This window comes from Setaria italica, chromosome I (genome assembly GCF_000263155.2).
Source record: "Setaria italica strain Yugu1 chromosome I, Setaria_italica_v2.0, whole genome shotgun sequence".
Lineage (NCBI taxonomy): Eukaryota > Viridiplantae > Streptophyta > Magnoliopsida > Poales > Poaceae > Setaria > Setaria italica.
Window position 1 is genome coordinate 5,849,319 of NC_028450.1, and position 21,730 is coordinate 5,871,048.

At 45.7% G+C, this 21,730-nt stretch overlaps 3 protein-coding genes across 3 annotated transcripts; all 3 read right to left on the reverse strand.

Annotated features, from left to right (window-relative positions):
* Positions 1–6,611: 6,611 nt before the first annotated feature.
* LOC111257761 lies at positions 6,612–9,142 on the reverse strand. Its single transcript, XM_022827859.1, has 9 exons — positions 9,113–9,142; positions 8,710–9,014; positions 8,196–8,285; positions 7,748–7,832; positions 7,535–7,607; positions 7,296–7,351; positions 7,125–7,190; positions 6,788–6,853; positions 6,612–6,722 (listed from the first exon to the last, which is right to left on the reverse strand). The coding sequence occupies exons 1-9, from the start codon at positions 9,140–9,142 to the stop codon at positions 6,612–6,614; spliced, it is 882 nt and encodes a 293-aa protein (XP_022683594.1).
* A 1,232-nt stretch (positions 9,143–10,374) lies between these two features.
* On the reverse strand, positions 10,375–13,220 carry LOC101753138 (glycerophosphodiester phosphodiesterase GDPDL7). Its single transcript, XM_022827864.1, has 8 exons — positions 13,130–13,220; positions 12,840–12,949; positions 12,248–12,749; positions 12,047–12,091; positions 11,673–11,960; positions 11,440–11,579; positions 10,867–11,347; positions 10,375–10,679 (listed from the first exon to the last, which is right to left on the reverse strand). Exons 1-8 carry the CDS (start codon positions 13,218–13,220, stop codon positions 10,375–10,377), a joined length of 1,962 nt encoding a protein of 653 aa, XP_022683599.1.
* Positions 13,221–17,344: 4,124 nt separating this feature from the next.
* Positions 17,345–21,462, reverse strand: LOC101754231 (ubiquitin fusion degradation protein 1 homolog). The gene is made up of 10 exons (XM_004951623.3): positions 21,176–21,462; positions 20,187–20,223; positions 19,647–19,724; positions 19,151–19,175; positions 19,029–19,061; positions 18,788–18,909; positions 18,576–18,706; positions 18,190–18,413; positions 17,844–18,073; positions 17,345–17,682 (listed from the first exon to the last, which is right to left on the reverse strand). Exons 1-10 carry the CDS (start codon positions 21,454–21,456, stop codon positions 17,593–17,595), a joined length of 1,251 nt encoding a protein of 416 aa, XP_004951680.1. The 5' UTR covers positions 21,457–21,462; the 3' UTR covers positions 17,345–17,592.
* Positions 21,463–21,730: the final 268 nt, after the last annotated feature.

Consider the following 21,730-nt stretch of genomic DNA (forward strand, 5'->3'; position numbering starts at 1 on the left):
CGCGATCGCTGACTATGGAGCAGGGAAATCCGTGAAGGCGAACAATTCCATCAAAGAATGCTTGTGCCACAGTTAGTGCCGTGTATGGATGACTCAATGCGATGAAATGCGCCATCTTGGACAGCCGGTCCACCACTGTCAGTACCACTGATCGGCCGCCCACCTTGGGAAAACCCTCCACGAAGTCCATGGCAATGTCACTCCAGACTGCCTTGGGGACGTCCAGCGGCTGTAGCAGTCCTGCTGGATGCAGATGCTCGGTCTTATTCCGTTGGCAAACGGCGCACCCTTTGACATAGTCTTTCACCAGTTTAGAGGCGTGCGGGCTGAAGAAAGAAGAGCGGAGACGATGCAAAGTCTTCTGGCAGCCTTCATGGCCGGTGTCGTGAGCTGAGGCTAGAATCTGTGGCCAAAAAGACGAGGACTCAGGGACAAAAATTCGGCTCCGATGGAGCACAAAGCCATCGACTATGGACCATGCTGCTCTTGCTGTGCCGTCCTCGATTTCTTGCTGTTTGGCTCTAATTTCTGGTAGGGTAGCTGCCTCCCTCTTGAATTCCTCAAACAACGCAAACGTCGGCCGGGAGATGGCAAGGACGTGTCCATCCAGATCGTGCTCGTCGCGGCAGGACAGTGCATCTGCTGCAGCATTCAATTTGCCGGGCTTGTATGCAACCCGAAAGGTGTACCCGAACAACTTGCTGACCCAGGTGTGCTGCGGGATTGTTGAAAGGCGCTGGTCCAGCAAATATTTGAGGCTGCAATGGTCTGTGCGAACGATGAAGTCCCGAACCCAAAGGTAAGGCCGCCAATGGCGCACTGCCTGCACCAGACCAATGAGTTCCCTCTCATAAGCAGCCAATTTGGAGTGTTGTGGCGCCACTGTTTTGCTGAAGAAAGCGATTGGTCCTGTATCCTGGTGCAAGACGGCGCCAAAACCAGAACCAGATGCATCGCAGTCTACCACGAATGGTCTGTCAAAATCTGGGAGCTGCAGAATAGGGCCGGTAGTTAGGGTGGTCTTCAGGGCTTCGAACACCGTCGTTGCTGCCGGGCTCCACTGGAATGCCTCCCGCTTCAGCAGCACCGTCAGTGGAGCTGCGATGATGCCGTAGTTGGCAATAAACCGACGGTAATAGCCGGTGAGACCCAGAAATCCCCGGAGAGCCTTAACTGACCGAGGAACGGGCCATGCTTGAACTGTAGCAATCTTCTCGGCATCCATGGCGACAGCGTTGTTGGCAATGACATGGCCCAAGTAGTGGATGTTGCGTGCTCCGAACAGGCACTTGGACTTCTTGAGGACGAGACTGTGGCTGCGTAGGACAGCAAAGACAGCACGGACGTGTTGCAGGTGTTCTGACCATGTCTTGCTAAAGATGAGGATATCATCGAAGAACACTAGAACACAGCGACGGAGGAAGGGGCGGAGCACCGCATTCATTAGCGCCTGGAATGTGGATGGCGCATTGGTGAGGCCGAAAGGCATGACCAAGAACTCGAAATGCCCATGGTGGGTGCGGAACTCTGTCTTCTCAATGTCATCAGGGTGCATACGGACCTGATGGTAGCCACTGCGGAGATCCAATTTGGTGAAGAAGACAGCCCCTTTGAGTTCATCCAGCAGTTCCTCCACGACGGGTATGGGGAATTTATCGCGGATCGTCTTGTGATTGAGTGCCCGGTAGTCAACACAGAAACACCAGTCACCATCCCGCTTGCGCACGAGCAGCACTGGTGACGAGAATGCTGATGTACTGGCCCAGATGATCCCCTGCTCTAACATGGATTGGCACTGACTTTCAATTTCATCTTTTAGCAGTTGGGGGTAGCGGTAGGGGCGGACTGCCACAGGTGGTGTTGCTGGTAGCAGGTGGATCCTGTGATCAAATGCCCGTGGCGGGGGCAGACCTGATGGTGCGAAGAAGAGGTCCGCGAACTCCTGAATGAGCAGTGCCAGGAGGTCTGAGGCTTCAGCGGCTGCAAGACGGGGAGGGGGGGTGGCGTTGACGCCCACCCATTGGACCCTGTGATCGTGGCGCCAGAAGGACATTGATAGATGGCTGAAGTCCCAAAGAATCGGGCCAAGTGTCCGCAACCAGTCGCAGCCTAGGACCAATTCAAATCCCTCCAGCGGAATCACAAACATGGAGATGCAGAAATCCTCCTGACCGATGCGGACAGGCACATTGTGGCAGACCCCCGCAGATGGTACATGGTCACCATTGGCGACGCCCACGGTGAGGCCAGGCCGCGCTTCTGGAAGCAGCCCAAGTTGGGCTGCTGTAGCTTCAGCAATGAAGGAGTGCGTGGAACCTGAATCCACCAGCGCTGTGAGGGTGGCGTCCCTGATGATGGTGGACAGCTGCAGGGTGGCGCTGGATTGGATTCCGGTGATGGCGTTGACTGAAATTGTTGGTTCGTCGCTAGCCATGCCGTCAGCAGTGTCTTGGTCGTCATTCAACTCCATCTAGTAGATGCCTTTCATGGAGCACTAGTGGGCGTGCTCGCGGGAGAATTTCTCAGGGCAATTGAAGCACAACCCATCCACGCGCCTCTGAGCCATCTCTTCCGGCGTGAGGCGTGTAAATCTGGCGCTAGGTGGGGCCGCGGGCTTGACAGGTGCGCCCGGCGTGGCAAATGACGCACTGGAGGCAGGAGGGGTTGAGGGCGACCGGGCTGGAGCAGCGGAGAACGAGCCTGTGCGGGAGGACGAGCGTGTTGAACGCGGCAGAGAGCGCGAGCTGTCGTCCACCACCTGTGTGCGGCGCTCGTATGCGCGGGCCAGCGCCATGGCGTCCTCGAACGACGCGGGTTTGTGCATCTCAACGTCCATGTGCATGGGTTGGAGAAGGCCGGCTGTGAAGATATCGATCTGCTGTTGTTCCGTGACTCCCTCGCACCGTGCCAGGAGCATGAGGAATTGCTCCTGGTACTCCTCAACAGACCCCGTGCGTCGCAGTTGGGTCAGTTCACCAAGGGGGTTGCTGCACACGGGCGGTCCAAACCGCTTGTTGACACCGTCGACGAAATCAGGCCAAGTGGGACGCCGCGATTCTTCTCCAGACGATAGTACCATTGGTCGGCGGCGCCCTCCAAATAGAAGGTTGCTGTCCAAACCTTCTGATCCTCCGGCGTAGCCTGAGAGCGGAAGAACTGCTCACACTTGTGCAGCCATCCTAGGGGATCCTCGGCGCCATCATACTTGGGAAAGCGAAGCTTGTGAACCGGAGACGGCGGTGGTCCATACTTGGCATTGCTTACAGATGAGGATCCCGTGGCGTCAAAACGCCCGTTCTTCTCCAAGACTTGGGTCTGCACATTGCTGATTGAGGAAGCAAGGCGGCTCTGTTCCTTGCGGACAGAATCTAGCTCTCTGTCAAGCTTAAGGCTGATGTCGTTCATCTTGGAGATCATCTTGGCGACAGCATCGTCGAAGGCGGCTTGGGTGACGAAGGAGTCGCCCATGGTTGCAGAGACAGCGCTGGAAGGCAGTAGATGGGGCGACGGCAGGCCTGGCGTGGTGATCAGGCTCCAGGAAGAGGAAAGAGGTCTGAATACCAAAGATGATGTGGCTAGTTTATTGAGTATAAACTTTGTTAGCAGCCAGATCAATCTACTCGCCCTCCCTAGGAGGCTCTGAGTTTAAGATTAATCTCTGCTTGCCTTCTCCCTACGAAGGCCTTAGCTCTTATATAATGAGCTGGCCAAAACAGATCCAAACCGACTCCAACTCTATCTCTAAAACAAAACCAAACTAATTTCCAATTCTATCTCTAAACTAAATCTCAACTACTTCCTGTTGTGACGCCTTCTTCCTGCGCTGGAACTTTTTCCCGAAGAAGGTGTCCACAACATAAAGAGAAAATCAAAAGAGCACACAAAATGCAGAGATTGTTGCCCGCAGCTGGCTCTCTTCTTCCTCCTCCTCTTACACCACACATCTCCCTCATTTTCTTCTTCTTTGTTATCTTTTATCCTCCTCTGCTTTTACCTCCAATGCAGTTCTTGAGTAGTAGGGAAGCTCGAGCACCTAGCACCTCACCTGGATCCGCTCCTCCATGTCTTGCTCCAACAGTCTGATTTGATTCTGCTAAAGGAGTGATTCGGATTATGTCTTCCTCCTGCGTCCAATTTGTTTCTATTGGTTGTTTTTATAGGGACTTGATGTAGATAAAATATATTGAGGTGACACAGTTCAAGTACATGTTTTTTCTTTTCTATCTGATGTCATATAAAATATTTTTATCTAAACTCGATTGTCTGGTTTTAAATTCCAGCTCATATATTGTAGTCAGTTCAGATAAAGTTTCTTAGGGTTAAATCTTGTACACCCGAATATAAAATTAATTTTGCGCAATATAAACATCTGAAGATTGCATGTTGTTCACTTTATAGATTGTAATTCAAATTCAAAAATCCCTATAGCACAAATTTTACTAGAACAAATGTGCTGATCAGGAGACATTTTGGGATATAACAACTTGACAAGCCTCCTACTTCCGCCCTCTCCATGTGACAAGCTGTGGGAAAAAATCCCTCTCCATCTTGTACTCCGGCAAACCTCAACTACATAAATTGTGATTCTCGATTATAGACTAGGATTTTAATTTTTTTACATGTGGCTAGCATGTTCAGGAGTTCTATAGTAACATCAGAATTCGTAAAGAAACAAAATTGGAGTGTTTTTTTCAGCAATGAGAGTTGGGTTCTTTTGACTTCTTTTGAACAGCATGTAAGTTGCAAGTGTCTAATCAAACATTGACTTTCCATCTGATGACTCTAGAGATACGGACTGGATCTTGTGTAGAAAAATGAAAAGGTCGTCGCTTCAGTTTTCTCAATTCCACGTACGGGCCTTCAGCTCAATCAGAGGAGACGGAACTCGTCTCTCGAGTCTCGACAGTCTCGATGGACCCGACCATCGGACGTGTTTACAGGACGTGACGAGGGAGAATGCTCACATTCTTTGCGTTGGTGAGTGGTATTGGCACGGAGGCACCACAACAAAACTAACCGGTCACGATTCACAACATGTTAAGGAAAAAACTGACCGGTCACAGCAAGGTATGCACGGTACAGTACACGATTCGCGCACAGGCAGCCCGGAGCACATATATAAATATGTTCTACCATGCGTGCGATCTCGTGCCTTTTGGTTTTGTTTCATTCTTGAAAGATCAACAGCCTGGTAATGATCTCCTAAGCCAAGAATCACACAGGAAACAGTAACAGCAAACTTTTTGGGATTTCTAGCTTCCATATATATGTTACAGGCAACCGTTCAACCTAGTACATGGTACACTTGAAACAGAGCCCTAATTTTACATCATTCAAGTCCAAATTGCATTTGCTCAATTTCCTGCCAGCATATAAGATCTTTCAAGCTAGACTCCGTTGAGAGTAATCACAATTTTGCGAGGGCTGGCATGATCACGGTGTTCGCACAGCCATATACCCTGGAACAGTTGAGTAAACACTAAGTAAGATTTGGCAATCTCAATACAGGCAGTTTATTATACTATTTAGATGGCTCCTATGAGCCTTTTAGCCAATGCAAATTAGAATGGGGAACTAAGCTTGCATATCATATGATCAGCTGTGAAAGGATATGTGTTTCCTTTACCTGCCAAGTGCCCATATTGAGACGTCCATCAGTTATAGGAATCCTGCATAGAGCAACATGCAACCTGTTAATTCTTACACAGTAGAAGAACAACACAACGTGAGGGATGAAACAATGAGTGAGGGTACACATACGTCAGGGCACAACCAAACATTGACGATTTAATATGTGCTGGCATGTCATCAGGTCCTGCAATTAGAACCTAACTATTACAGTTTCATCATAAGGAGGGCAAAATAACACAGTGAAGACTTAACTAACCTTCCATAGTGTGCTTCCAAGGAGCATTGTGGCCCTGATAAGTGATAACAATGAACATGTAATGAAGCAAGAATTCAATTGTGACCATTTAAATAAGAAGAGAAAAAATTGGCAGCCATGGAGCGGGGCGCGATGAGGGCGGGGGCGGGGGCGAGAGGACGGGACCGGGCGGCACTGGTGGTTGCCTGTTTGGGGGCACTCACGGCGGCGAAGAGGCAACAGTAGCGAGGAGGTGGGGCGATGTGGGCTTCTGGGGGCCCCTTGTGTCGCGGCGGAACAACTGTGACACGGATTGGCGGCCGTCGGATGGATGGGAGAACGAACGGACGCATGACTTGCACTGCGGTGCCTCCGAATACTCCTTCCGTTTCAAATTATAAGTCGTTTTGACTTTTTTTACGTTTATAGATTTTGTTATGCACTTAGATATACCATGTGTCTGGATGCATAATAATATTTATGAATCTGAAAAATCCAAAACGACTTATAATTTAGGACGAATGGAGTACTTAAGAAAGAACTAAAAGGGAAATGTTTACATTGATGGATCAACCCAGTTGATCGATTACAAAATTTACAAAGAAGATGCAGTGCAACCTATTGGTGTCTAAGTACCAAAAAAACGGGAATGTCCCGTCAGCTAGATGGCACAGGAGTAGTGAAAAAATGGCACGGAGCCGGGAGTTGCCGATCCGCCACGAAAAGGATCAGCGCGCTCTCAGTCTCAGCTGCTGGAGTCGGGCCGGCGGAGGTAGAAGAAGAGAGCCGTGCACGCCGCGGCTGCGTAAGGGAACGCCGTGCAGATGCCCTGGTTGCATTGCAGAGCAAGCATGGCCTGATCAGGAAACAGGGGAGAGAGAGAAGTTCTAGAAAGGGCGGGGAAGACAGAGAGGTAGGTACCACGGCAGCTGCGACGCTTGCCAGAGCGATGACAGGCCTTTCACGGAGGACAAACCCAAGTGCTAACTGCATGAAAGCGCCAGTTGTTTTGTCACAGAACAAAAGTCAACAGGTTCTTGTTAATGTTAGTACTCCCTCCGTTCGGAATCGTACGTCGTTTTGGCATTCCTAGGTCCATAGTTTTTGCTGTGCACCTAGATATAAACTATGTCTAGAGTAATCTAGATTTGGTAAAATGACCTACAATTTGGGAGTGAGGGAGTACTAGCTAAGCCCGACTTATAAGCTGCAAAGGAAGAACAAAAACAAGGTTGCCATGATCTGAAGGTCGGTTTACCTGAATAGGAAGAGTAAGCAGGCACCCGAAACAAACTCCGGCGAAGTAACAGTCTGCTGGTATACCCTGTTTATAATGGCCAAAGAATGTCATTGGCAAATCATTTGTGTGCAATATGTGCTCTAATATCTGTTAAGTCGTAGAGTTTTTTTTAAAAAAAAGTTGACTGACCAATGCGCCAGCTAGAAATGCTGTGATATTCCGTACGCCAATTGAAAATCTCTCAACTGCAGCAAACATCATAGTCATCATCAGTTTAAGTGACAAGCAAATTTAACCATCTAGTTTGTCTTTAGAACTTCAGTGTATTGAGTGCATATGCAATGCCAATGCTCTACAGAGTTTCCCATTTTCTTTCACTCAGGACTACAAATGCTTTGCAAAACTGATGTGAAGGTTCAGATGTATACCAAAGCCAATTAGGTTCCCGTACTTTTGGACTGCTCGTGATATGCTTAGTGCTTTGTCCTTGCCAATTCCAATCTAAAAGGACAACTGTGATTAGATATCAGTAAGGTAGCAATACTTCATGTCATAGTTTTGCCAAAAAAAATGATATTTATAATATAAAACTGAGGAACTAACAAGTGTATTATAAAGTGAGACAAATCCCTGCTTCGCACCTTGCTGCTTATGCCTTCAGATGCTTTAGTTTGTCTAAAAAGCTTCCCCAGAAAGAACGGGATCATATCGCTGAGACAAACACCCCTACGTGAATGAAAAAGTTAAAAAAATTAACGGGTAGCATTCACTACTCACTAACAAGAGGAACAACTGTCTACAGATCATGGACAGAGGATGCACGAGCACGAACCAGTAAATCCATAGCACTGTAGAAACTATATAAGGTGCATTCGCCGAGAACGAGTTAACGAGAGATTGCCAGGTTCCATCCAATGAAAGTGTACGTGATAAAGAAATTCCAGCCTACATCATGAAGGGAAAAATGCTTCTCAACACAAATAAATGGTTGATGAATGCTTATATATAAAATTGTGTTTGAAGTCTGACTACTTGTGGAAAATAAAGCTAGAAACTTAGTTGAGTTGAGAATGGTCATATTGAAGGTACCAGTGCAAAGGACAGACCCAAACATTTAAAGCTTCTTCACTGATAAGTAGTCCAAATCCAGCAGCCATGAGCAAACAAAAGTAGACCCACCTGAAGAATTTCAGCAAGACAGTATATTAGAAAAATGGAGCAAAAAAGTTACAGGTAGGCTTCCATTACAGGTACCAAATAGATCACATATTTGCATTTATTTTTTGAAATCAGCCTATGTGGTCCGTGAACTTTCAACAATCCTCAGTTAGCATGATACCATGGATAGACTTGAGAATTTATTTTTTTCAGAGAAACATTCCCCTAGAGGCTGTGCACGTTGTTTAGCATTTGGTAGCAAATGCAATTGACATATTATTGGCTGATATAATTTGATGACCTGTGGTTAAAAGCTCTCCAAGGAGGAACATTTATTGACTTAATTTGGCAGTCCCATCAGTGACGTGTATCTAAAAGTTGTCAGGAAAAAAAATAGAAGCATGAAAAGCAGAATGATAACATGCAGATAGCCAAATTCACATACCCTGGTGTGTACTCTGGAATTATGACTTTCTTTCCAAATGCAGAAAATGAATATCCAAGGGTTGCTGCTGCTGCATCAGACTGTGTGGAGGCATCAACTATTTGTGGCAGACTAAAAGATGGACCTGATGAAGGCTGCTTCCTGACTAGTGAAATTACAGTGACCGTGGCCGCAATACCGATAGCAATTGCCACTTTTGCAAGGAATGAAGCACCCGGGGTGGTAGATTCTACTGCTTCCACTGCACCAATAATCTCATTTACATCTTCCCCACCTGAAGAAGTTTCTGCCCCGGACACTGATGCCTTTGCAGTCCCAGAGACCAAGCAGGATAAGTTGCGCGAACTGTATATGCTTGCAAGAAACACAGAATATTTAATGTAACAATCGCATTGCAGCTAACAGTTTCACCTAAAGCCAGCCCTAAATCCATCGAGGCGGTTACTCAAATATCATAATTTGTTCAAATTTGCAAGAAATTTCATGAATCTACAGAACAGCTAGAGTTCAGACTCTGATCCGGCTAAAAGAAGCTCCAAAAAAAAAAAAAAAAAAAAAAAAAAAAAAAAAAACTAACCTCCTAATGCGACCGCGTGCAGCGGCGGCGGACCGCCGGGCTCCGGCAGGGGAGGCCGCGCGGTGGCGGCGGTATAGGCGAGGAGGCGGCGGCGGAGGGGAGCCGGAGTGCGTGGCGACCGACGCCATGGGAGGAAGGAGGAGGAGGTGGTGTGCGTATCGGCGCCAGTGTACGTTGTGTGGCGCCAAGCAGGGTGCTGCAGTGGATGCCGAGGATGATGGGCCAGCACCCCACCCCAGCACGAAACGGAATATTCCGTGTCCGTATTTGATTTACTCATTGGAGACAAATACAAAATGGAATTTACAATTAGGGAAATCTAAATTTGCTGTATTTTTACCTATCAAAACAGAAATTCAGTTTAACAAAATCGTGCCATGCCTCCTGTTGTGGTGCACCTGTGAATTACTGGTGGATCGGGTTGCTACTCCAACTGATGATGACCAGGAAGTGCAAGCATGGTGGACTGGCCAACTGAAGCCGTTGGCATAAAACAAAGGCGATCCAAGGTGGCGATTACGACCATCACAGCATGGAACATATGGAATGAGAGGAACAGAAGAATTTTCCAGAACTAGGAGCTTCGGCCAAACCAAGTTCCGGAAAAAATCCAAGAGGACATTGCACTGAGACGTAGAGCATGTGGGCACCCTGAATTACGTGGTGTATCTTAATTTCCGTTTTAGATGTTTAAGACTCGAGTTAATCTCTTTATCTGTAATATGGAACTTTATGTAACCTTCAACTTCTACCTTCTTACAGAATGAGCCGTGCTCCTGCCTTTAAAAAAATTACTGGTGGATCTTTTTTTCTCGCCTTGATTGTCCACTTTCAAATGTCAAGCGATGAACCAAGTACTAAAATTTTTTATAAAAAAAACACACAAATTTTATGTGCAGGTTGCGGCACCCAAGCATGAACGGGCAGGGTTAAATTTCTCTGATCTGTATTTCTGTGCAGGTTGATGACAATTTGTATATCTATTTCAAGAACATTATGTTACAGACTTACAGTACATTTGAGGATGGGGCACACACGGAGAGAACAAAAGGAAATGCGCTAGTACAATGCCAGTCACCATGGAAGGATCAGTGCAGGAAGCTCAGGGACAAGAGGGCAATGATGCCAGCTCCCAAGAGGCTGTTCTTCCCGGCGTTGTAGCTGGCCGCCGAGGAGGTGTTGTCAGCGGTCCCCGTCGGCGCCAGCGCGTCGGCGGCGATCACAGCTTTGACAGAAGGCAGCGGCGGGTCCACGACGTCCTTGGGTTCCAGCAACGGCGCCGGCCCTGCCGCCGGTGCTAGCGCCCCGGGGGCTGCCAGGTGGACCAGAGCACCGGGTTGCGCTGGCAGGATCGAGTAACTCAGGTTCAGGCTCATGTCACTGCATGGACTCCCTGCAGTTCATAGATAGTATATATGATTCAAAAGCCATTTTCTCTGAAATTTGTATGTTTGCAAACAGGTATTGAAACAGATTTAGTGTTCTAGATCTGGCAAAACTCTTTGGTATAGTTGTATCTGAAAATTATTCGTGGATGTTTTCAGTGGTTACAGCTGTCTTTGAGGGTGTCAGGTACTCACTGAAGTATGAAGCTGCAGTGGCAGGGTAGTCGGTGATGAGCCCGTCTGCCATCACCGCCGAGGAGTAGGTGACGATCTCGACGGTCGGGTCAGCGAAGTAGTCGAAGCCAAGGTTCATGAACTCGTTCTTGAGCACGCCGATGAACACGGTGAGGTTGGCGGCCTGCAGGCTGCCGACCGTGTCGGTGAACCGCGTCATAAAGTACCCGGTGATCTGCGCCACCGAGCTCCGGTGGATCCTCACCCCGTCGGCGAATTTCTTGATGTCGTCCAGCGACGGCTGGGAGGCGCCGCTAAACTCCATCTCGAGGTTGAGCACCCGCTTGAACGCCGGGAACTTCTTGAACGCCGAGAGCACCGACGAGTCATCGGACTGGATGAACACCTGTTGCTTGGTCTCCTTGTCGTAGCCGGCCTTGGTTAGCGCGCTGGACACCGACTCCACCACACCGAGACCTCTCTTGGCGAGATATGAGGCATGCTGCACGCGTGCATCCCGCACAAGAATGCTTGATCGGTTTTTTCTGAAAACAGAAGAATGAAAGAACGTCGAACGAACTGAATGTTGGTTACCTCCATTTCGATCAGTATGCCGGAGACGTTGCTGGCCTTGGCCATGTCTAGGAATTGGGGCAAGGTCAGGAACCTGCCGGCATTCTTCGATGCAGGATTTCTCTTCAGGCCTGCCTGAGCAAACGGAGAGAAAATATCGGCTGCTCAGAAGAAAAAGGGAACAAAGTCGTCAGTGCCTGACATTCTGGTATTGAAGAAAACCATGAACAAGCAAACAAATGTGCCTCACGTACGCTTCAATGTTTGGATCTCACTCCATGACAGTTCGAACGAGAAGATGCCAGACTTGTTCTGAATCTCATGGACAGTGGAGCTTTTGGACACGAAAGCGGTGGCCGCGGTCGTGTGGGGGGAGAGATCGGCAGAGTGCATGCAGAAGGCCACTCCGTCTTTTGACATCTGAACCGAGCAATCTATGATGTCGGCGGCATCTTTGATCGCCTCCTGGTAGGCAAGATCTGTGCTCCCAGCAAAGACACCGCTAGCCCCATTGTGGGTGATGATCAGCGGCCTGGTGTCCTCTACATTTGTATAGGGGGGGTAAGTACTAAGGATGATGATAATAAAATTACAAATGACGTCGTGATAGTAAACATCCATAGCTTACTTCCAGGAGGTGCTAGAGGATTGCCCTTAGAATGAGCCAAGCAAGCTGTAAAAAGCAAAACATTTAAGAGATTATATTAACGAGCAAAAGAAGGTGAATTGCTATGATATTAGAGCATAATGTGCAGATCTCTATCATTTCCAAAGAAACATGAATTATTCAGGTTTTCTCCTTCCAATTCCAACATGGGATAGTTCTTACCAATAGCTCCTGATGCAGTGGGCGGGAAGTCCGTGAGCACACCGTCGACAGAGAAGTCTGAATTGTCTATGAACTGCAAGTACTCTGCACTGGGATCATAGCTGTAGTTGTAACTTGTAGCGATATCATTGGCAAATCCAGACGCATAGACTTCGAGCCCCAGGGCATGCGCATCTTTGACCAAACTTGTGGATGGTGACAGGTACTGATCTTTGTTCAGTGGCCAGATGTAGGTCTTGGGGACAAGAATCCCGACTGCAAAATCCTTGATGGATTTCAGGTCTTTCAGGAGCTCCCCATATGTCTTCTTGGTTGAAGGCTCAATGACATCTTCATTGAGGAACCGGAAGACGAGTTTCGTCTTGCTTTTCTTGAGTTTCCCACCCAGGCTTTTCAAGAAATCAATCTCTGTCGAGGAGATGTAAGTGAGGCTAAATTTTTTTGGTAGTCCTAATATATAATCTTCAGTACTTAGTTTGTGCTCCAGAAAGAATGAATTGTACTGCAAAATGGAACATGAAGTTATGTTAAATACGTTACATGGTAAAATAAGAAGAGAAAAGGCTCGTGAAATGACTGAAATCACATTTACCTGTACATTAAGCCATATTTGAGGGGGGCGGAGTTCAACAATATCATCAAGCGTGTACATTCCCATGGAGCCATCAAATGTGCTTGGGCGAGAAAAGATGTTCTGGATTACTGAGGAATGGTCAAAGGACAGCATGTCAAGTCAGCAACATTCCAACAGCAAAATGATACTTCAGAATCGTTAGTTCCATCTTATTTCCATCCTATTTTTTGGCAAAACTTCATCCATATGGATCAGGAATGTAGCATGGAATGTTAGTTAGAAAGTAGTGATGGTTCTTTTCTGCTTACACGTGACGTTCTGAATCAGCTGGTCCGCGGTGAAATCTAGAGAGAACCAGCCATGGACATCTTCTCCGTGCACCTTGTATGTCTTTTCCATCTTGGGGAAGACCTCTGAGACTGTCGTCGAGTTGTCAAGGGTCAACCCTGTTTTGCAGAAGCCCGTGCTGTCGCTTGAGAATTGCAGATCGCAGAAGAGAACAACGTCAGGCAAGCTGGTCGACAAGGCAAACTGGTAGGCGTACTGGCTTGAGTCAGGGAACAAGCCAGAGAATCCTCCTCGAGCTATGACTTGAGGGGGACGACCTGTAGGATGGTATCACAAACATTAGGAGCTTGATGACATGGCGCTGCAATTGAACATCAGAGCGCTTGAGTCTTGAAATTGCAGAGAAACCAAATGCTAGAGTGCTTGAAAATCTTGATAGGTGAAATAATAAAAATAACAAAAAAAGAAAGAAATAGGAAATATGATACCGCTCAGAGTCTGCCATTTTGGCCCTGCTGGAGCATTTGAAGCAGCATTGGCTCCATGAAACAGTAAGAAGATCAAAAACATGTGAGGATAGCTTGCTCCCATTTGTTCAGGAGGAGCACCCTGCATTACGGCACAATGTTGTGAGCTCCAGCAAAACACACGTAACTATGCTCTACAAGAATGCGATGTAAAGATTAAACAATAATCTGCTACTTTTTTTCCTAAAGAAAAGAGCCATCAGGCACTTCATGAATTCAGACAATAACCGGAGAAAAAAAGAACAGCCATGCATAAACTAAGGAAGCGAGCAGCAGCAGCAAAGAATTAAGATAAAGATCAGCGAAAAAATATACTAACATTCAACGAACACGATTATTAGTTCAGGAGGGAGACAACCTTGCACCGCACATGAAATTTCAGACAAATCCGACGTAAATTGAAATGTAAAGGTTTGATGACAGAAACATACCTCACATGAAACTCCCAAGGAGAAAATTGAGAGAAGCTGTTCTCCGGCCCCACCGAGGCTAAGGTCTCCAGGGACCCTATATCAGCTTGTGGAGAGGAGAGAAAGGAGGAGGTTTCCAGGGCAAACCTTCTAAAATTAGGTGGGAGAATGCTCACATTCTTTGCGTTGGTGAGTGGCATTGGCACGAAGTCACTATGACAAAACTAACTGGTCACGATTCACAACATGTTAAGACCGGTCACAGTAAGGTATGCACGGTACATCACACGGTTCGCGCACAGGCAGCCCGGAGCACACATATAAATATGTTCTACCATGCGTGCGATCTCGTGCCTTTTGGTTTTGTTTCATTCTTTGCTTTTGCGGCTTGTAATGTTAGATTGATCTTGCAAGAATTGTGCAGGCTAAAGTAGTGTGGCAATTCACTGCTGAATACTCATTAGGATGTTTGAGGAAACTGATCAAACGCCGCCATGTCAGAGATGAAGCTGCATATTACTCCTAGACTATGCAGTTGATGCTGAGCAGGTTCATTCCAGGCACCCTATATCAGATTGTGGAGAGGAGAGAAAGGAGGAGGTTTCCAGACAAGGGAAAATCTTCTAAAATTAGGTGGCTACTGAATGATGGCCACCTTTTAACAGGCTGCATATATCTGGCTGGCTGTTTTCATCGGGAGGGACAATTTTTAACGCCTGAAACAAAACTAGCCGCTGCGTTTGTTGTTGTAACTGATCGCCTATTGTTGTAACAGCAGCTTTCTTGACCTGCTTCTTGTTGAAGAAACAAAGCAGGCATTAAAAAAACACAGGTAAAATATTTTCCAAACATGTAACGTCTGGGATTTACCACTTCCCACATTTTTTTTTGGCAAAAACTTTTCTTCTGTAACTGCTCTCTTACGAAAGAAAGAAAGAATGTGATACTTTTTTCTTTCTGATTGTAGATTCACAAATTTCAAGGAAATGACAATTACTAAATCTGCAAAATATAGTGCATGATCACACAGAATTTAAAAAAAAACTTGAAAGATCAACAGCCTGGTAATGATCTCCTAAGCCAAGAATCACACAGGAAACAGTAACAGCAAACTTATTGGAATTTCTAGCTTCCATATATATATGTTACAGTCAACCGTTCAACCCAGTACATGGTACACTTGAAACAGAGCTCTAATTTTACATCATTCAGGTCCAAATTGCATTTGCTCAATTTCCTGCCAGCATATAAGATCTTTCAAGCTAGACTCCGTTGAGAGTAATCACAATTTTGCGAGGGCTGGCATGATCACGGTGTTCGCACAGCCATGTACCCTGGAACAGTTGAGTAAACACTAAGTAAGATTTGGCAATCTCAATACAGGCAGTTTATTAGGTGGGAGAACGCTCACATTCTTTGCGTTAGTGAGTGGCATTGGCACGGAGTCACCATGACAAAATTAACTGGTCACGCTTCACAACATGTTAAGGAAAAAACTGACCGGTCACAGCAAGGTATGCACGGTACAGCACACGATTCGCGCACAGGCAGCCCGAGCACATATTTATATATGTTCTACCAGGCGTGTGATCTCGTGCCTTTTGGGTTTTGTTTCATTCTTTGCTTTTGCGGCTTGTAATGTTAGGGGACTTTAGCAGTGTCACATCGGATGTTCGGATGCTAATTAGAAGGATTAAATATGAACTAATTGTAGAACCTCTGGACTAATTCGCAAGATGAATCTATTAAGTCTAATTAATCCATCATTAGTAAATGGTTACTGTAGCACCACATTATCAAATCATGGACTAGTTAGGTTTAATAGATTCGTCTCGCGAATTAGACTCCATATGTGCAATTAGTTTTATAATTAAACTATGTTTAATACTTCTAATTAGTATCCAAACATCCGATGTGACAGGTGCTAAAGTTTAGCGAGGGTATTCAAACACCTTCTTAGTTTGATTCACGAGAGAATAGGAGCTACCGGGCTAACCGGCTAGGATGGTGGTGTGTATTTTCTTAGCAAGGTGCAGTCGTGAACACACCATGAGGAGCTAGTCTAGCAAAAAAAATGCTCCGGGTGCCCGCGAATTAGACTCCATATGTTGTGAACTGGCTTAGCTTAGGCTAAGGTGGCACCCACGTAAGTAGAAAAAATCTCTCTTCCCACCTTGTCACTTACTCTAGTTGAAATCATTTGTTTATTCATTGCACCGGGTGCCCAACCAAGCTACGGGTGCTTGGAGATTCTAGCTTAGCACCAAAGCTCCAACGTGTAGCACCTCCTCCTGTTTCTCTCTCCTTCTAGCACCTCCTTAGCAAGGACACTAGAGCTGCCCTACTGAATTTCTTACCCCATCTCTTATCAACCTATCTCTCTCCTACGTATTCTTTCACGAATCTCAATCTGCAAAGTAAGCTTGGCATGGCAGATATGCCTTTCCAAAGGAAGGCACATTCGGCGTTCGGCTCAATCAAGATGGCAGAGGCAAACTCGTCAGCCTCGAGCCCTCGACTTGAGCGGGTGGGCGAGCGTTCCCCGTGGCCGTGCCGGCATGCAACCCGAGGGGGAGTGGCACTGTGACATGAGCTCAACATGAGAGTGAGGCAGATGCTCACAGCACTTGAGCTGGTAAACAGTAGCACCGTGCGAGATTGCTGTGACCAAACCGACTGTTCACAATCTCTGCACGGTGCAGTACAGAAGATCACACAGCTCGTCACATAAATACAGTCCAGCGACGTTGTGCTTTCATTCTTCTTTTGCCTCGTAACCTCATATGACTTGATAATGACAGTCAAATCAAGCGCGCAAAGCACACACCGGAACCAACAGTTACTAGTCAAAAGGCACTGCGGAAATTCTGCGTCTGGATATCAGCCACTGCGAATGTTGGAGGAAACTGATCTCTGATCCCAAACAAGAGCAAACATGAGCTTCACAAGTGTCAAACACATATGTTTTCCTTTTTTGTTTTCAAATTTATGGTTTTTATATCTTTTACTATTTTTGGTTGTCAAACACCTACGTTGCGAATATTTTGGTTAACTCTTTTTGTTTTCAAATTTACGTCTTTTGTTCTTCATAACTACTCTTTTTTCCAAATTAGATGTTCTACGAAGACTCTCTATGCTCCCTATGTATTCAGGTAGCTACTTGTAACGTAGACTGCTGGTTCTTCCTTGATTTATTCAGGCAGGTCACCTTTCTCTTTTTCAATCTGCTCATTCGATTGCTGTGACCACCCTACATTTCACATCCGGATTAGGCGAGGCAAATGACAGCAAAGACAGGTAATATGTACATGGAAGTACAGTAAAGAATCCATAAATAGACATGAATAGCTTTAGATATCAGTTGCTCCACTGTGGCTGAGAAAGGATCACAATTCTCACAAAAGAAACATTCAACTTTACGATGCCACTAACCCAACCAAGGATGCCCATCCCACAAGGACAATAATTAGTCAGTAGCTCATCAAGCTCTTCTCCCTGGTCATGTCTGTCGCTGGAAATACTGATAAAACATCACTGCCTATGTATTCAGCCCTTCAGTGAGTATTTCTTTCCCGTAAATGCCGAGAATTTCGGTTCTTCTTTCTTTGGCTCTTCCTTTGCTTCCTTCTCAGGTGCCTACGAATTGATGGGCAAAATATTAGCACAAAAAGCTGGAAGCCTGAGGCGGTTATTCCATGCATCTATGCCAACTCAAACAAGCTCTCAGAAAACAATGCAGTTCATCATTGGGTTTCCCAAACACTGGTTACAAGGCGCATATGTTGCAAAATACCAACCTTATCAGCTCGATTTCCACCAGAGCCAAAGACAAGCTTTCCTGTGGTCTTACGTGATGAACCGCCCTGTGACGTGCTGGCTGTCGAGGGCTGCACACTATTGGTTGCATTAGCTTGTCGCTTTGCAGGGCATGAGGCCAGCATATCTTTATCTTTAGAAGGCTTCCCATCCAGACGCCTTCCTGAACCAGTGAAGGGAATGAACTTTGGTTCTTCTTCAGCTGGAGCCTCTGCAAAAACAAACGCAAAAGAATTGGAGGGCCAGTGTTTCTTGTCTAAAAGTTACAGAATAAACTGCACAAAGAAGAGTAATCGCATCCAGTGATGTATAGAACAAGAGCATTACCACCAGTAGGCTCTGTGTTTGCAGGAACGGCAGGTTTTACTGGCTCAGGTTCTTTATAGTCAAGTGGTGGAGCAAAGTCAACCTCGCAATCAGTCTCAATAATACTTATAGCATTGGAAGGTTTTGTCTCCACTATATCAATGTAGTACTTCTTGTTATTATACGCTACCATGATGCTGTCACCTGTGGTTAGACAAGAAAAGTTCCGCAAAGTTTTCTCCAAGCTGCAAGAATGACGCAAACAGGTCATCAGTGTTCTTCAGGGATTCCATACTTGAATTACTCACTACTTGTATCATGTCACAATACAGCAGTCATATATAGGAGAGAAGGGTAACAGATGTTCCACTAGGATAAGAAATAGTTAATAAAAGGAAAATACTAACATTGCTTTGGGGTTTGAGATATCTAAAAAGTCTGTTGTATGAGGCTGTAACTTGACATATGTGCCCTTTGGGAGGTTGGCATTTTTTATGAACACCATATCTCCCTCTTGCAGAAGAAGATTTTGCATCATCTGATCATGACCACGTAAAGTTAGCTTCATTGCCATAATAATATCCAGAGAAGTGCAGCAGTATCCTAGATCTCAACATACCCAATATGGCATGTAGATCATGCCTTCTTCTGCAATGAACTCCAGAACACCACAATGTGAAGTCCGTTCTGCTGCCGCATTGTGGACTTCAAAAAGCATAGGATATTCAATATGCAAAGATGCTGCAGAGAAATCAAACATGATTTTTTTTTAGAACTGAGAATTTATTGCCAAATGCGTGTGTGTGAAAAATTGCTAAATAATGTAAGATAAAGAGAACTAGTCGAATGCGCTAATTTACCAAGACGATCAAGAGCCGACGGTGGCATAATAACTGAAAAGAAGCAAAGTCATAATCATGTGAACTTCTAATGGCAAATAAAATAGATACAGAACTCAGAACTCAGTGAAACGAGCACATACTTTTGTCGCCGGCCTCAAGTTGTGGCTGCAAAAAAGGTAAAAGAGATCTCTTAAAATTAATTCGAAAAACGCAAACCAAAACTGTTATCTTGAGAAGTGGTAATTATTCTATCATTATATGTTGATAGAATTTACTGCAGGATGCTATATTGATATTCTAGTAAATCATAACAATTGCAAGCTTAAAAGTAATTCAGTGACATCCTTACAAAGGCAAGAGTCAATATAAGCATGCCAACAAGTCGCTACTAAAGCTTAGTTACTGATAATTTAAAGATATTTTACTTGATTCAATTCACAGTCATGTTGAAAGCTCCTCATTCAATAATCGAGTAAAAATTGGCATTAGAACCCAACCTATGGAATATGACTCAGATGCAAAGGAGCGCAGAAGCAATGCAGAATGGAATAAGAGAATTGCTTACAGTAAAGCATGCAGTGGAAAAGTATGTTCAAATAGAAAATACGGCCCCTCATCTTAAGAAGATTTACAGACCTTATCAATGAAAGATGCAGGGTAGCAGCGATATGTCTGCTCGAAAGTGCTTCCACGGTAGCCATAGCCTTCGAAGTACTATTCATCAGAAAGAAATGTATAACTGTATAAGGATTGAGCACAATGCAGTGTGTCTCAGCAACAAATGAAATAAGTAAAAATTCTTGTATGAAAACGAGACAAGGCAGGAAACAGCTCATCGCAACTTCTCTAGTTTTGTGCATCAATAACATATATGATACGTAAAAGAAACCATAGCTTGGTTCAGATCTAAAATCAAATGCTACCATATTGGTCAAGCAATGGCAGCAAGTATCATGGAAGAACTTTGGGGGTCTGAATTCACTGCTGCACATTAGTCAGTGCTATAGACCATAAGGAATATCTCTTCACATTGTTTGACTGTACAGTGCTATTAGCTACTTCCAATTGGGAGGAGCAAGCTACTTACATGATTCCAGGGGAAGAAATTCTTGACCTATGGGTCCGATTGTTGGAAAAAGATAAGGAAAAGAACATATTTTCAGCTATAGGATTTACCATTGTTTCCAACACGAAGGTTATCCCCTTCTGCTCCCTAGAATATCAGAAACAGAAAATAAATTAAATGATGCAGAGTTGCAGACATAGCAGAGATATAAAAGCAGGCACTCGAAGTCTTGAGCATAAATCACGGCTACAAAAATAATTGCACTCACACTTGTGATCAGTGTGACAACCAAGAAAGGAGAGACAATATCAGTGTAAGTCTTGGTCAGTCCTTGCCTTGACTGAGGCTAAGAAGACACAACATCACACCAAAGAATTAACACTCACAGTAAGGAGATAACATGTTTGCAAAATGCTCGTGAACATGATGACAACCAATTATGGATGTAGAAAAATTATATCCAAGATATAGTCAGCTATAAGTCCAGTGGAATTTTTTGGAATAAAAGTCCAATAGAATTGATAACCATGTACTCCCTCCGTTCCAAATTGTAGGTTGTTTTAGCTTTTTTAATTCATGGATATTATTATGCATCTAGATATAGTGTATGTCTAGGTGCATAGTAATACTAGAAAAGTCAAAAAACAACCTACAATTTGGAACGAAGGGAGTACTCCGTGTCTGGGTAAAGGCGCAAAGCAAACTTCAAGGTCCTAATACTCACTGGCATAGCGGCATGGTACAGTATATTGATTCGGCTTTCCGCATAGCGCCCAACTTGAACGAAAATTGAACAGGTTACTTTAGCAATAGACAGTGACGGCTGCTAACCTAGCAGCCTTCCAGTAACTACTAAAAAGACGCATCTTTTACCACTCCTAGCGCGCAAAGGGGCTAGATTGCTAGCACATACGAACAAGAAGACAGTTGACAAGACGACGAACTTTGCCAGGCACAACTTCCTGAGAACTACTGATCTAATTCAAGCGCGGTAAAGGGCCTGCTGCGGGGATCGGATGGGACCGGAACGGTTAGATAACCTTGCCCCGGATTAAAGGGGAGCAAAATTGAGCCGACAGTTGAGGGCCTCGAGGCTTACCGAGAAATCGACGAGCCGGTGTATCTTGAGGCAGTCGGAAAGGCAGCGGTTGCGGGGAGGGGGCAGAGTAGAGTAGAGCGGAACCCTCCGCTCTGGGTTTCTTCGGGGAGAAGAAGAGGAGCTCGCGCCTTGCGCTTGCCGCTTGGTTGGAGGAGATTGGAGAGAGCCTGAAAGAGGAACAGAGGGAGAGGAAGGAAGAAGAAGCGAATCGGGGGGCGAACAATCCAGAAGACGGGATTCGGCCACGTATTGGGCCGGAAACCGGGCCGCATTTCGCTCATTCTTCTTCACTGACTGACTGGTTGAGAGCCCAAGCGTAAGAGGAGGCCTCACGCGAGGCCCGTTAGCCGCACCGAACAGGCGCCGTGTTCCTCCCTCCGTGCGGCCGCCGCCGTGGCGCCGTGCGCCCGTCCTCTGTTACGTAACGGTCGTGCAACGTCACGGATGGATCCAGCCAGCAAATGATTACTAGTATTGCGTCTTCGGCTCCCCTTTTCAGCCGACTTATCAGCTGTACTGCAGCTTATTCTCTCTCACAGAATACTGTTGAATCAG